Raw genomic sequence first — 15,534 nt, forward strand, 5'->3', positions numbered from 1 at the left:
GGAATCTAATTTCTGTAAAAACAATAAGTACACAATATGTGTAATTATGTGTATTCATCTCCACATGGAAAACATTTAGCAATGTCCACACTTAACAGTTCCTAGTAAGCTGGAGGAGGTGGGAAACCAGGGGAGCATTTACTTTTTACTCTGATATGTTTGAACTCTTGGTTGTTTTTCTGATAAGAGCACAAGAAAGCTTCTTATGGATTTAAACCAGAGCCCAAGCTCAGTTGCTCACCCATGCGCAATTTAGAACTCCTCTGGGCAGTCAGAAGTTTTTTCTCATGGTAGAAAGTCAACAGAACTGGGGGACAGGGGATGGAGCTGACGGATGGAGCATGTCTTCAAAGCCTCTGGACCTAGCTTTCTGCTTCCTATCCATCCCTTTTGTTCTCAGTAAATCCTTACCCCCATTTAAGTGGTTAGAGCTTTCTTACCATTTCCCCTACCTTTCTTATCAGTAATTTGCATATTCTTTATATTTTTAGGACACTAATTTTAACTATAGGAGTGTTTACATATTGCTTGAGCATTAACAAAGTGTATGCCTGGTGCATCTCTTCTTTGAAATGCCCTTTAATGTGATGAATGACAACCAAGATGATGTTCCTTTCTGAAGTTTATGGAATTAAAACAGCAAAAGAAGAGTATCAGAACCCCCTACCAGGAAAATATTTTAATTTCAAAGTACTTTGCTAGTTGCAGCCTTTTCTCAATTCATTGGCTTCTGAATTTCTATTGCATGAATAATCTATGCCCCACATATTAGCATGTAATGCCATCTTTTTAAAAAAATGTAATTCCACTATTCAGATTGTTGTGATTTCCTGTGTGGTCGCCTTTTCTGCTCCATACGGTTATAAGCATCCCCAGGGCAGGCCCCTCCGCCCAGCCCCCATGCGTGCCTAGTTCTGTGCTGAGCCCATATTAGATATGCAATAAATAATTCCACCAATGCAAATGTAAAGCCATAAACACCCTTTGAGGAAGGGTGAGCCGGGTTTGATAACAACTGCAAGTTATTTAGAGCAGAAGGCATCCCCGCTTTGTGACCTTCGAGGTGTCTGATGAGAGCCTAGCAGAGCTCAGGGCTAAGGCTGTGGGTGTCGCACATGTTGGGGCCAAGAAAGCGAGCCCTCTGCTTCTTTGGCATCCGGCTCAGACTAATGGCTGAGAAAACGGCCAAGGGTCAGCAAGAGTCGGCCTCTTCATTCCGCCCTGACCCTGCTCCTGTAGATGTCTAAATGGCATCCTCGAGGGCTGGCATTCCCCAGCATCCCTCCTGCTGTTTGGCTAACATGGTGGCTGCTGCAGTCCCACGATATCCCTGTGAACGCAGAGCAGAACCAGGGTGGGGCAGAGATCTGGGGGTGGTGTCAGAGGGAAATGAGCACCCACTGCTCCCCTAGCCAGCGAGGGACTCCACAGCATCCCTGGACCTCTCAGGTGGTCCATTTGGACCTCCTCAGGGTGTGACACAGTTGTGGTCCCTGAGACTCGGTGTGGCTTTGCAGGGGTGGGGATGATGACAAGGCATAGCCACGACCATACCATGTGTTTTTCCAGGGGCAGAGGGCAGCTGGCAGTCTTTCCTCTTACCCCAGCTCAGCCAGCCTGCTAAAGGGCCAGCGGAGGCTTGCAGAAATGTGCCTTCACCTCCAGCTAATGAGGTTGGAGGGAAGGGCTGCTCTCCAGGGCTTCTGCGCAGCAGAGGAACATGAGTGTGGACGGTTCCTATTATTCACAACGGCATCATGGAGGCTATCTGAACACTACCCATTTAGGACCCAAACAGTGCTGGTTTATGGTTATATCCAAGAAAAATACTCGTCCTGATAGATGTAGGTGTCTAATCCACCCAACGGCTGGAGCTTAGAAAAATATTTACCTTTTAACATCTGCGCAGCATTTTCTCTGCACAAACACACATCTGCTTGATGGAATGCATACAGGGTTCCGATGGCTTTCAAGTAAGTTTTCTTAGTAACCTTATAGCTTAGACTTGACACGGGCAGTCCTGGATTTGTGGTGGGGAGGTTTCTCTCAGATCAACTCATTGTTTGAAACAAATAGCTTTAGAGTTTATAAAACGAAAAGCTCTAGGCAATCCCAGTAATCGGATCTTTAAAAACCTCTCACCTCTTAGTAAGTCACTCAGTGAAACAGTTTTTTAAATTTTCAGCTTGATTCCACAACCAGTGGGTTTCAGGCTTGGAGTGTAGGGTGTGGGGAGTGTGTGTGTGTGTGTGTGTGAGAGAGAGAGAGACAGACAGAGAGAAGGCTTACATAGGGCAGTCCTTTACAGTGCTATTAAGGTTCAAGATTTTTCTTTATCCTTCCTCCCTCAACCTGTCTCCCCGCTGCCCAGAAGACAGCACCTGGACAGGAGCGCTCTGTCCTTCAGGATTCAGAGTCACGCTAGGTAGACCAGTTAGCTGATTCCTCCCACAGCTCCAAGCACATTCAAGTTGAGTTTATAGTGGTGTGGGCCAAGGGCCCAAGAGTTTGTATAAACCTTCCCATGTCTTGTGGATCCAGATGCACTTGCTATACGGTCCCCAGGGTATGAAGATGAGAGGACAAGGCCGCCGCCCAAGGCTGCTCTCTGAATCCAGCCACTAATCGACTCTGATTTCATTCTAGGCCAATGCTTTAACCATTGGACCTCATGAATTCCTCTGAGCCACTCAGTCTTTGGGAAAACCCTTTTAAAGCTCCATCTTGAACAAGTCAGTTAAGGAAAAGCCCTTTCAGCCTCGTTTTTCCTTTCAGTAAGTTTCTTGAATGCAACGAGGCCCTTAAAGAACAGCATTTATGCATGCATGAGCATATCCGGTATTGAAATGATCTTCCTTCACAGTGAAAATTCTTACTTCTATTCTTAGCCGAGTTCAATCAACAAATATTTACTCGATTCTCACTATGTGCCAAGCCGAGTGCAAGTCTGTAAGGAGGAAAGAAAGCTCTAGATCTCAAATGAAGCCTGCTAAAGAGACCAGAAGGCACTCAACCACAGATTTTGTAGCAACATCTTCTGCCCTGAAAGGGATTGTGGGATTGATTGACAGTTGCACAAACTTCTCTCTAATATTTATGCTATTCATGCTATGACACTCCGTCTTGCCATTTTTCAATAAAAAGAATATGCTCATGAAAATTACATGGGGCACATTTACCTAGAAGATTCTTATGGGCTTCTCTAACCTGCGCTTGGGGTGATGTTTGAGCTGGAGAGGCAGTTTGGGAGGGTCAGCATTCATTCTGGTCGCCATGTCAGGGGAGGGGCCCATTGCTCGGGGCTTTTCCTCCTCCTGTCCTTTCCCACCTCTCCTCCCCGTTCTCGTTGACCTTCCACTTTGCTTTCCGCTGCCCCTGGAAAGCTCAGGGTAGCAGATTGCTGGAGGACAGCATGGCGTGATGTGTGGGGTTGGGAGGGAAGAAAAAGGAGAGAGAGCAATGGCAAATTAGGTTCCATTCTGTTTCCAGGCTGTATCCTATTAAAATACGTTACCTCTTCTGCAGCTTGCTGGTCCCGCAAGGCAATCTCATTCCTAATGAGTTTGTTAAAAAAGCCATTCAGTTCATCTCGGTTCTTATTGGGCAGAATCCGGGCCAGTGGGACCATTATGGATGGAAATGATACTTGAAAGAAAAACAAAAGTGGCATTGAAAAGGGGGCCATAATAACCCATGGCTATTAGACGCCTGTTACTAGGAAGCAAGTGCCCTCCTTGAATCCGAGTCATTCCGAAGGCCTGCCCCCCCCCCTCCCCCGGGAATCACTGCTCCTCAGAGCTGGGTTATGTCTGGCTCCATCTCTGTCCCTGTCACCATTCCTTGCACATAGTAAGCACTCAATAAATGTCTGCCTGATTGACCAAGTCCTCCCCCTCAGCTGGCCCTCTACAGGAGGTCTCAGCTTGTGAATTAGTGGTTCAGGTTCTAGATATTCAGACTGAGGTCTTTCTGTTCTGTCAAGAGAGCAGATCACAGGCTGTGTGCTTCAAGTCTTAGCAAAGGGTAGAAGCTCATTTACTTTCTTAACTTTCTGGTCATTTGCATTTCTTTCTCTGGACAACTGTCCCCAGAGCAACCACCTGAATTGTCTCTAAGAGCCACTACTATAAGGCTGACATAGTGCTGGCCCCATCCGCCATGGGCTCCTCCCTTGCATGCCAGATAAGCCTGAGTCCTTGATGCTGTGCCCTTGGGATAGGCTTCCCTGGGTCAGCGCCACCTAATCCCTCCTGGAGAGTGGCTCTAGACCCAAGGGCTGAGGCCTGGCCACAGGGGAGCTCAGCTCCATGGTGGGCCTACTGCACACAGGGTTCTGGGCTGGAGCTGGGCTGGAGAGGACAGTTCTAGACACTCAGGGGTCTCAGAACACTCTGCCCAGTTAAGAGGCAGAGCGATCAGGGGAAGCAGGGACTATGTGGCCACCATCCCACAGGACACAGGATGGGTCCCGTAATTCAAGGGATGGGGCAGGAAGAGACTGCTGGACCTTACACGGACATCTACAGTTTCAGTGTGGAGCTGACGGAGGTGACAGGGCCTCCCATGAAACTGGTTAAGAATTTACCCGCCCAGCAGAAAGGCCAGAAATCAGGGCGAGTTCGCTGATAGCAATAAGAGCGCATCAGTGCTTCCTTAAAAGCAAGAAGATGCTGGAGTTGGCCGGGGGGCAAAAACTCATTTGTAAAATAAAAATGAAGCCAATGGACTTGTCTCTGTAGCATTAGGCCACCTCCTAGTCACCCACCCAGCAATTTCTATGTTTACTATGCAAGTGTAAACAACTCCGTGTTTGCCACCCAGTTTCCTAGTTTACTGTACATTGGGCTTCCAGTGAGAAGTCTTCTGAAGAGGATTTTGCTGGAGGGGAGAAAAATGTGCTAGAAAATGAAAGGTTTTTGATTCTAGTCTTGGATCTGCCTTTTCAAGCCTCAGTTTTTTCATTGGGAAAGTGGGGGCAAGGATATTTCTCAGAGGCAGAATGGCAGGAGTTAAGGAAGCAATGCGTTCAGAGTGTCGCCACCGTTCTCACCTCCATGGTGGTGACAGAAGCCAGGGCTACCTGTGTTGGTGATAAGTGGCTCCAGGCTGTGATAAGAGAACCCTGGTGACTCCAGGAAGACCCCATCCCTGCAGGGCAGCTTTCAGAGACCCTCGAGTGTCCTTTCCTAGCAGCATGGATAGAGCCTGCAAGTGGCCCCAGGTCTGGCCTTACCGCCCCCCGGCAGGAGCTGTACTTACACAGTAAGACCAGGAGAGGCCTGGGGATAGAGAACGCAAAGAAACGCCTGCAGGATTCCACAAAGGGGTCCTCGGGAACCTTCCGGGAGTCCACCTGGGTGCCGAAGGCGACACTGGCCACCAGGTCTGTGGTGTAATAGCAGTAGCACCTAGGGAGAGGGGCATGTTTGAATTTGCAAGGTTGCTGGCCTTGGCCCTGCCCCCATGCACCCCTCCCAACAAAGTGGGGCTCCCTGGCTACTGGGAGATCCTCGCCCTGCAGAGGGACTTGAGACGTGGGAGAGGAGCTGCCGGGGTGCGCAGCCGCAGCAGACTGTGGGAGCATGTGGGGCCCCCAGCGAGCTCACGGAGGGCATGGCTAACTCAACCACCGGGTTCAGGCGGCCCGGACCCAGCAGAGCAGAGCCAACTACCAAGAGGCACATTTTACATTCTCTGGCCTCTGGAGGAGGGAACCCCGGGGCCCCAGAGCCTATAGCTTTGCCTCGAGGCTGTGCCTGGAAGGTCAGAATCCAGTGATTAACTGGTATCTGTCGAATTGTCATTAATGAACAAACAAACTGATGGTCTAGTTTTATTAACTTTTCCCTCCTTTTCTTCCTAATGATTTTTACAGTTTTTTTTTAAAGAACAACAAACAAAAAATGAGGACTCTTCCCACTCAAATAAATACCAGACGAACTTTAGGACAGGCTTCACGATCTTCTGTGTGTTATTACAGAAAGCACACTTTGCACTTGAGAAACAAACAGAGGAAAGTATCTGGCAGTAGCTCCAGAAACTTTGACCTCTTGGGCCATAGGAAGCCTGTCTCCCAGAAGGCCATTTTAAACTAGAATTATCTTCTTTTTTCCCCTTTTGCTTTCTTCCGGGAGAAGTCAGCTTAAGTTCTTTTTAGGAAGACTAACAACTGAGTTATTAATATCCTGGATAATTACAAGGTCTATTTCTGTCCTGGATGTGGGCACTCATTTAGTGCCTCTTCGCCATCAGTTCCATAGCCACTGTTTTAGTAAGGAGTAAATGACATTTCCAGATGACTTTAGAGTTTTGACTGCTTCTCTTGGAAACGCTTCTACCACCAATTTCCCATTTGCCCGCCCGAGTAAAGACAAAACCGAGGCTACTGAATGTGGCTCCATGGGATCCTAATGGCTGGAGATCTAAGGGTTTTAAGAGTTATTTACATTGCTTTCATAGGTGACTGGCCACCTTATCTTCAGCCATCTTCTGCATCCTACAATCAGAGGGAATGTGGTTGAGAAGCCCTGTGGACACGTGAATGTTGGTGATGATATTGTGATTTTATTTGCCCTGATGATCATGAGTCAGCGTCCAGGTGATTTGCTGTAAGCCAAGATTTGGCATCAAACAACTAAAGGTTTCTAGGAGGAAAGCCAGATAAGCAGCCATTAAGTGTAATGTCCACGCCGTGGTTTCCGTATGGAGGTGCTGCACTATTTTTTTTTAAATTTTTTTTAAAGGACTTTGATGGATTTTTATTTTATTCATTTATTTATATGTGGTGCTGAAAATTGAACCCAGTGTCTTGTGTGTGCTAGGCAAGTGCTCTACCACTGAGCCACAACCCCAGCCTCTGCACTATTTTTCTTGATGTGAAAATTCACACACTCTCCCCCAGGTCCCTGTCCCTTCTGCCCAGGCCTATTCTTCCCGCCCTGGGTCTGCAGAAGGAGGCAGACAATCCAACACTGCAGGGTTCTCTTCAACAGGCCACGCCCCCTCGCTTCTGTTTCATGTTTTAAGTGGGTTTCATTTTTTTTTCTCACGACTCAGTCCATCCATACTTTTATGAGCTTCTAGTATTTCTATAGTTTGTTACTCCCAAGCTAATTGTCCCCTGATTAGGTACGATTATAAGAAGCAGCTGTTTAAAACTGTGACTTCTCATCTGTCACGTCACATCCTTACCTCTGGATGTCAAACGCAGCCCCAGACTCTGCATAGGTCTTTAAGTGATCCAGGAGAAGGTCACAGGCTTGGCTGATGAGGGGCATCATCTGATAATGGACAATAAGGTGTCATCAGGGCCTCAGGCAGACAGCAAGCCTGAACTGGCTGCAGATGATGAGGTTAGATGGGGTGCTTTATGGGAAAATGGATTTTGTTCTGAAGGTAGTTTTTATACAGCTAAGATTAGGGAGGAAGCTCCAAAATTCATGAACATATGTAAAATACAATAACTGCAAACATCTATTTTGGCTTAAGGAAGCTTTTTGGAGGAGAAACAGAAAAAAAAAAGGAAGAAAGGATTTAAAGTAAATATGGCAAAATAATCATGAAAGTGATCATTAAGTGCGTAGGATCCGCGTTCGGTTTCATGGTGTAGTTAGCAAGGAAGTAACAGACAGCACTCCATGTGCCCTGGCTCTGGAATTAACCCAGGTCCCTGTTTGCTTGTTCCAATTATAACTTAGATCTTCCACTAGAACATAAACTCAGTATCCAAAGGGACCTAAGGTCATCCATTTCAGCTTCTTAATTAACACAGAAGTTATTTTTAGAGCGTCTCTGATGAGTGGTTATTCATTTGTGCTTAAGCTGCTTAAGACTTTGAAATCAGTGTGGCTCTTGACTTCAAGGGGGCTTCTCTCTCACACAAGGCAATGGCTGGTTCCTTTTATTAATATTAAAATATTTACATCATGGAAAATTTCCCACAGAAAGGTGGAGAGCATGGGATCATGTAGCCATTACCCAGTTTCCAAAAATTTAGACATTGGTTTTGGTGGCTACCCAACAGACTTGTTGGGTGGGTGGAATTCTGTGGGGCTGGATGGGCATCTTCAGGATGTGTCAACTTCAAGCTGGAAGTCTTTAGGGAAGTTATTTTAACCAGTGTCTGTTCTAGAACAGCACCATAGCTAAAGCAATATGCTGTCCGCCATTGCTCTGAACACTTCTTATGGAAAATTTGAAACGTTACCTTAAAGGGTTTAGATTTTACTGTTGTGACACTTGACCATTAAGTTCCTGCGGGCAGGAGAAGTTTGGCCTGCTCATTTCTGGATCCCCAGAACACAGAACAATGTCTGACACATAGTAATCATTTGTCAAATGAACGGATGAATTTTAATGATTACACAATACCTACTCTTTGCTCTTAAAATACTGAAGTATTGGGGAAAGTTATAAGACGTCAGTCTCCTTGCCAGGAGGTACGCTATTGTGCTGAGGCAAAATCTGACTCCTGCTATTGTTTGGGTCTTGAGTGTCGCCCCAGTCTGTGTGCTAAAGGCCTGCCCCAAAGAGTGGTGCTATTGGGAGGTAGTAGAACCTTTAGGAGGTGGGGCCTATTAGAAGGCCTTGAAGCCATTGTGGGTGTGCTGTTGAAGGGGATTATGGGACTCCAGGCTCTTCCTCACTCTCTCTTTCACTTCCAGCTATGAAGTAAGCACTTCTGCTCTGCCCTGAGCTCTCCACCATACATCGAAGCAATGGGACCAAAACATCATGGACTGAAACTTCTAAAACTATGAGCCAAAATAAACCTTTTCTCTTTATAAGTTGATTATTTCAGGCATTTGTTATAGTGACAGAAAGCTAACCATTGCACCCTCTGACAACCTCTCTTTGGTTTCATTTCTAACTACTTCTGTATGATAGTGCACTCAACATTCAGACGACTGTATTCATCTGCAACTCTCCTTCTGCAACACAATTGTTCCCTTGCCTTCTATGCTCCTCTAACCACATGGTTTGCACATCTCTTTAATCTTACTGCTCCTCCTTTTTTTTTTTTAAAATAGGGTCCCTCCTAAAAGGCAGCCCCATAAATGGAACAAAGTGTTATTTCAGGTGTGATCCAGTAAATGGTAAATGAATCACTTCCTGTGATCTGTACCTGGCATGTCAATCTCAAGGCCAGGTTGACTTTTTCAGACAGTGATAATACAGACAAATACTGAGGTTCAGGTTAATGAAAACCACAAGGTCTTCTTCATGAATCATCGCCATGAGCAACTGATTTTTTGGCCCTTTAGCATCCATTCATTAGAATGGCTTTACATTTATATTGCTTTTATTTCTGGAAAAAGTGCCAGAATTGTATTATGAGCAGAACAATCTTTGAGCTACCCTAAGGCATTCGGGTGATGGAGAAGCCAGGTAAGGTGGGGCAGTTTGGGCCACTGGTGGTGGGATATTGGTAGGGAGCACACAGCTTTGCTAAAACCCTCCCTCTGACAACTCCCTGCAAGTGAGCCCCACATGCTCTGTGGTGTAAGGAAAGACTCGTGTCACCAGGTCCCCTGTGTGCTCTGCTCTCCTCTCTGAAGCAGTTGGTCCCGAGAAGCCCTGGGGGCATTCCTGTGGAACGAGATTGGAATGTGGGCTCTTCCTCTTCGTCTCCTCTAACATTTGCTAAGTGTGTCTTCTAAGTCTTCCTTCAGTTTGTGGCTTTGGAGAAAGGTTCAAGTGCGGAATCCTGTGGCCCTCACTACCAAGCTGTTTTAGAAAATCGCAGAATTTTCCACGATCCTTCGGCCAACCACAAACAAACCTCAGTAAATATTGCACCAGGCCCCATCTTACCAACGATGGGCTGCGGTAGACTTTGTCAAATGATTGACTAAGGCAGAAATGTAATTTACCTCCACAACCCATCCTGGAGTCCACTCTGTGCTGACCCTTCATGACGACTGCAGTCTTTTCTAAATTCTCACAAATCATGATTTTAATAATCCATCAGTACAAAAGTGGTGTAACTGGTCCCTTAAATGGCCTCTGAGCCATCATTCCCAAGATGCCGCTGACCTCCCTAATATTTGGAGAACTCAGTACTATCAAAGCCACATTTCTATGACTAACTTCCCTGGCTACTATATTCCTTCAATTATTTTAGTAAACTTAGTGGTATGAATGCACACTATTTTAATAAAATCCCAGATATTGAAATATCTCTAAAGATGTATTTCAGAGGAAGAGTAACCTGGTAAAAAGCTGTTTGAAAGGAAGTCTCTTTAGATACCAGGCTCAAAGCTTCCTTAGGGTAACAAAAGAGATGCAATATAAAATTTGATTTACACACAGCTCTTCAGAAGCACGTCCTGTGTGTGGAGAGAGATCCACTCAGACTGAATCCAACCATAGGCCTGGACAATGCAAAAGGGAACCAGACCAGCTGCCTACCATCGGCTCTTCATGTGCTCTTGACTAGAATGCTTTGTTCCTGGCTGACGTGACTGCAATTTTCTACTATACTCTGCCTGCTGTCTGTCGAGCGGAATGGATAATGACATTTTTATTTGGGTTAATGTGATATGAGATGGGGCATGTAATATGAAAAATGTTTTTAAAAGCAATGTGGAGAAAATATTGTAAGACAGCAGAGCATGATCTGTATCTTAGCCAGCAACCATGGTTTCAGGTTCTCTTCCTCGCTTATATACAGCAGTTATGGAATATTTACTCTTACATGAGTTGCATGCACACAAAAGCTCTCTGATGGGCTTGCATAATCTTTATACAAACTCCACAGCTCTTCCCCTAGGTTTTTGGACAAGCAGCGAATGTGGCATGTGCACACACGTGTGAATAGATGAATCTATGATGCCATTATCGCTCGGATCTTAGTTAAAGGCTCACATTTGTGGTTGTTATGTTTCATCTTCTTCATAGGATGAGTGATTTTTGTTTTGGTTTTATTCTATATTTTTCATAATGCACACCTATTGTATTTATAATCACATAAAATATTAACGCTGTTAGGTTCTTTTAAAGTGATTTCTTCCTGAGATGTTGTTTTGGACTGAATGTTCCGTATCCTCCCCCCAAATTCCTGTGTTGTCATTCTGATTCCCAGGCTAGCTGTATTTAGACATGGGGCCACTCAGGAAATCATTAAGGTTAAATGAGGTCGAAAGAGTAAGGCCCTGATCTGAGATTAGTGTTTTTATAAGAAGAGACACCAGAGGAGGGAAGTGCTAGGACGAATACTGGCCAAATTATATTGTTTTGTTGTGTGCATGTAATATGAACAACGAAAGTATGTGTAAGACAAATCCCACCATCGTGTACAGCTCTAATGCACCAATAAAAAAATGTAGAGGAAAAAAGGACTCCAGCGCTCCACTCCCCCCACCCCCACCTGTGCACCCAGCAAGATGGCAGCCATCTTCAAACCATGAAAGAGGCCTAACTAGAAACCAACAATGCTGGCACCCTGGTGTCCAACTTCCAGGCTCCAAAACTGTGAAAATACATGCCTGTGCTCTTTTGCCAAGGCAGCCTGTGTTGACTAAGGCCAGGGATTGCATTCCAGCCGCCAAGCCAGTTTTCCATTCTGTTTCTCTCACCTTTTTCATTGGTTGTCCCTGTTGGAGATGGTCCTGAGTGGATGGCTGGACCGCTATTTGGTAACTAGCAGTAACCACTGAGGGTAAAACACCATCCTCAGCCTGGGAAGGAAAGTCCCCGAAGAATTTCCCGCTTAACCTGAAGTTTATTACTTAAGTTTCCACTTTTGTTTTGCTTTGTAAAGGACTGTACCAGTGGTGTCTAAGGGGCAGACAGAGGGCAAGAGAGTAGATCCCAAAAGGTGGGAAGGCTTTAGGTCTTCATGTATCATTTAAAGAGATGACAAAATCTCTCTTGGTGATGAGACGTGGTCACTGCAAGTAGATAGGCCCAATGAGCTGACCCTCTGCTGCCCTGACCTTGGAAGTTGGCTGTTTTTTCCAAGGTCCCATGCAAATGTCTCAACCTGAGACTCCTTCGCTTCCTTGGAAACCTAGGAGGTCGGTGGAGAGGGATTTCAATTAACCCCTCATCAGACCCCTCTCTGAAAGAGATCAATGCCAAGCAGGCTGAGGAACTGCCCTGCTCAAAGTGGAGCTTGGAGATGATCCCCAGAATTCCACCATAGCAGCTCCTTCCTCGAGGGTAAGAGTTGGCCTTGTAGGGTGCACTTGCCCAGGGAGAGCAAACGCTCTAAGCCATTATCAGTGGTTACGTTTTGTCTCTCTGGCTCTTTATAGTTTTGTGATCTGGTGCTGGTTCCTTAGCCTCACTGAGTTTCTTTTTTTCTTTCCTTTTTTAAAATAGTTTTTAATTGTTGATGGACCCATATTTTATTTGTATGTGGTGCTGAGAATGGAACCCAGTGCCTCACACATGCTAGGCAAGCGCTCTTCCACTGAGCTACAACCCCAGCCCCCTGAGTTTCTTTCTTTATTTGCAAAATAGAAATAATATCTCCCTTGAAGAGTTGTGACAAAAATTAGAAACAAAATATGTAAAACACAGAGAACTATATGGTCCTCTGGAGGATCCCATACCCAAGAATGGTTGAGACTTCAGGAATCCTCTCCTCTGTTCCTCCCAGACGACCCCACTGTTCTGGTCTCATTATTTGATGTTGCTTCTTTTCTTTCATCTGTCCCTTTGTCTTTATCTCCCTGCTCACCCTCTAATTCAGGCTTTGCCACCTGTCACCTGTGGTAGCATAAGCATATTTGTGGTCTTAGTGTAGTGCCTGACACATAGGTGTACTGAAAAGTGATTTTTCAAAAGAGCCTCCAGTTTTTTCAATTTCCAATCCATCCTATACCCAGTCATGAGTATAGGCCTTCTGAAAATACTTGTTTTCTGAGTATTTGCTTTTCTGAAACTCTCTGGAGATCCCCACAGACTAAAGGAATGACACAGACTTTCATCTTGCCTTCCAAAGCCCAGTAAGAACTGAATCCTGCCAGTAACCACGTGAGTCATTCTTGAAGCAGATCTTCCCTGGTGAAGCCTTCAGATGAGATCACAGGTTAAGCTGCCAAATTGACTACGACCTGGACCCTAAGCCCGTGGTGCCTGAGCCACAGAAACAAGGATCAAACAAATCGTCGTTTGCGGGCAATCTTGTTACATAGCAATAGATAGGTAACTTACTCTCAATGTGACTTCTTGGGCAACTCTCGTAGTTGTCATCCATGATTGGAGATCTGGGGGAATGTTTCATATCAGGGATGAGCACCGTGATCCTCGGTCAGTTTTGTAGAAGTATCTCTGTGAGGACTGGGTGAACACTCCCTGAGAGAGCTGATGTGGCAGGCCCCATGACACAAGAGTAGATTTAGGGGTCCTTTCTATCTTAGCATGAATATGATGTAGTTTGCTAAAAACCTGCCCCAAGATCCATGATGGTTCTGCCTCTTACTTTGGGCATAACATTTGAACCTTTCTGAACTTGGGGTTCTTACTCCAAATGAGGGGCTAATTGAAAAGAGCGGTAACGTCCCTCTCCACCGACCTTCTAGGTTTCCAAGGAAGCCATGGAGTCTCAGGTTGAGACATTTGCATGGGACCTTGGAAAAAACAGCCAACTTCCAAGGTCAGGGCAGCAGAGGGTCAGCTCATTGGGCCTATCTACTTGCAGTGACCACGTCTCATCACCAAGAGAGATTTTGTCATCTCTGTAATGCCTCGACTTCAGAATCATACATGAAGACCTACAGAGAGGAAACTGAGTACTTTTGTGTTCAAATAATTTTGTGAAAGTGAGAATCAAAGCTGCAGACTCTCTGACTCCTGGTTTGTGCCCATGTTCCCTTTACCCTTCAGTTCAATCACTTCTAGGTTGTAATTTCTCTCTATTAGTTGATCATCTTGGATATTTGTTATAGTGACAGACAGCCGACTAATCCAGTAGGACTGTGAGTAATGTTGGTTTGGAACTGATGTCAAAAGGGAATTTTCTGAATACATAAGGGTGATATATAAATAAGGGTGATCTAATGAGNCCAACAACCCCCCCCCCCCCACACACACACCCTTTAAAAGCCTTTGGAAGCCCTGGGTGTTTGGAGAAGGAGAATCTCTGAGTGCTGAGGGAGACATATTTCCTGTGTAGGAAGGAGAGGATGCCTCTTGCGTTTCCTTATATTCCTAAACTAAGAAGATCCCCGTAAGTTGATGTGTGTAACCCAGGTGAGTCATCGATCCATGCATGAAGAGAGACTCAGAAAAAAACAGACTGTCACCCTAGCACCAAACATGACCCCTGGTAGCCTGGCTACCTTGGGGGGCTACTGTAAAGAGGAGACTCCAGAGGTACAATCTGCAGTTCCCCTCATCTGCTCCAGAAGAGTTTGTCCCCCTACCCGACCACCACCACCCACCAGGTGTAGGGAACGTCTGGCATCTTGGAGACTAAACAGCTGAAGTGGAATTCTTTTTCCTGCAGGTGACTTCTGAGCAAGTCACTCTGCCATTTCAAGATTTGATAGCTCCTGGCTCTCTAGTGAAGGACACAACAAACACTCCCCCTGGCACAGAATGGCCGTCTCTATGTGCTTCAACCTACTTTTCCAGTTCTCTCTCACTAATCCCTTCCATGCATGCTGTGTTCCAGCTGTTCCCTGAACACGCCCTGGGCTGCCTGTCCAGGTGACTCTGTTCTCGCACTCTGGGCCTGTAGCACACCTTCTCCCACCATCAGAACTCAGCAGCTTCATCCTGGGTCAGTTCCAAGGCTATTCCCTTTGCCCTGAAGTGGTTTCTGATCCTCAAAACAGACTCTGTCACCACCTCCCACTACTTGGTCATAATGCAGTAATTGATGTGCCTTGCTGCTCTTTATAAACCCCTTAAAGACAGGAAGTAATAAATACTTGTAATATATGAATTGAACATTTCTTCCTATTTGATGCTCAGTAAGTGCTGTTATTTGGATCTGGAATGTCTCCCAAAGGCCCATGTATTAAAGGCTCTCCAGCCTGAGAGATGGGCCCTACTAGGAGGTCTTTAGGTCATGGGGGGTGCCATTGAAGGAGACCGTGGGCCCCTGACCCCTTCCTCTTCTTCTCTTTTGCTTTCTGGCCCCGAGGGGAGGGTTTTGCTATACCAAGTTCTCCCACCATGATGCTGCCCCCCACCCCCAGCAGAGGTCTAAAAGCAACGTGTCAATTGCTCATGGTCTGAGACCTCCAAAACTGTGAGCCATAATAAGACTTTTCTCTCTATTAGTTGATCATCTTGGATATTTGTTATAGTGACAGACAGCCGACTAATCCAGTAGGACTGTGAGTAATGTTGGTTTGGAACTGATGTCAAAAGGGAATTTTCTGAATACATAAGGGTGATATATAAATAAGGGTGATCTAATGAGGGCGGGAGAAAGTACTTACACTGTTGGTTCAAAAAATGGAAAAATTAACACCTCAAAATGCTCTAAACTGGTGACTAACAAATGAAAAAATTAATTCTAGCTAACGAAACGAATCACTGCCTTCCTCCACTACACCAGTGCTAAACGCCACCCAG

General features: G+C 45.6%; 1 protein-coding gene across 1 annotated transcript in view; it reads right to left on the reverse strand.

Annotated features, from left to right (window-relative positions):
• Tbxas1 (thromboxane A synthase 1) overlaps window positions 1-15,534 on the reverse strand; it is a 154,564-nt gene that overhangs the window by 52,081 nt on the left and 86,949 nt on the right. The window contains exons 6-8 of the mRNA XM_015493771.2: window positions 7,192-7,280; window positions 5,260-5,408; window positions 3,515-3,645 (exon numbers count right to left, since the gene is read on the reverse strand). Of these exons, the coding sequence (XP_015349257.1) occupies window positions 3,515-3,645; window positions 5,260-5,408; window positions 7,192-7,280 (369 nt within the window). The remainder of the gene's footprint in view (window positions 1-3,514; window positions 3,646-5,259; window positions 5,409-7,191; window positions 7,281-15,534) is intronic.

The sequence above is a fragment of the Marmota marmota genome, unplaced genomic scaffold (assembly GCF_001458135.2).
Source record: "Marmota marmota marmota unplaced genomic scaffold, marMar, whole genome shotgun sequence".
NCBI lineage: Eukaryota > Metazoa > Chordata > Mammalia > Rodentia > Sciuridae > Marmota > Marmota marmota.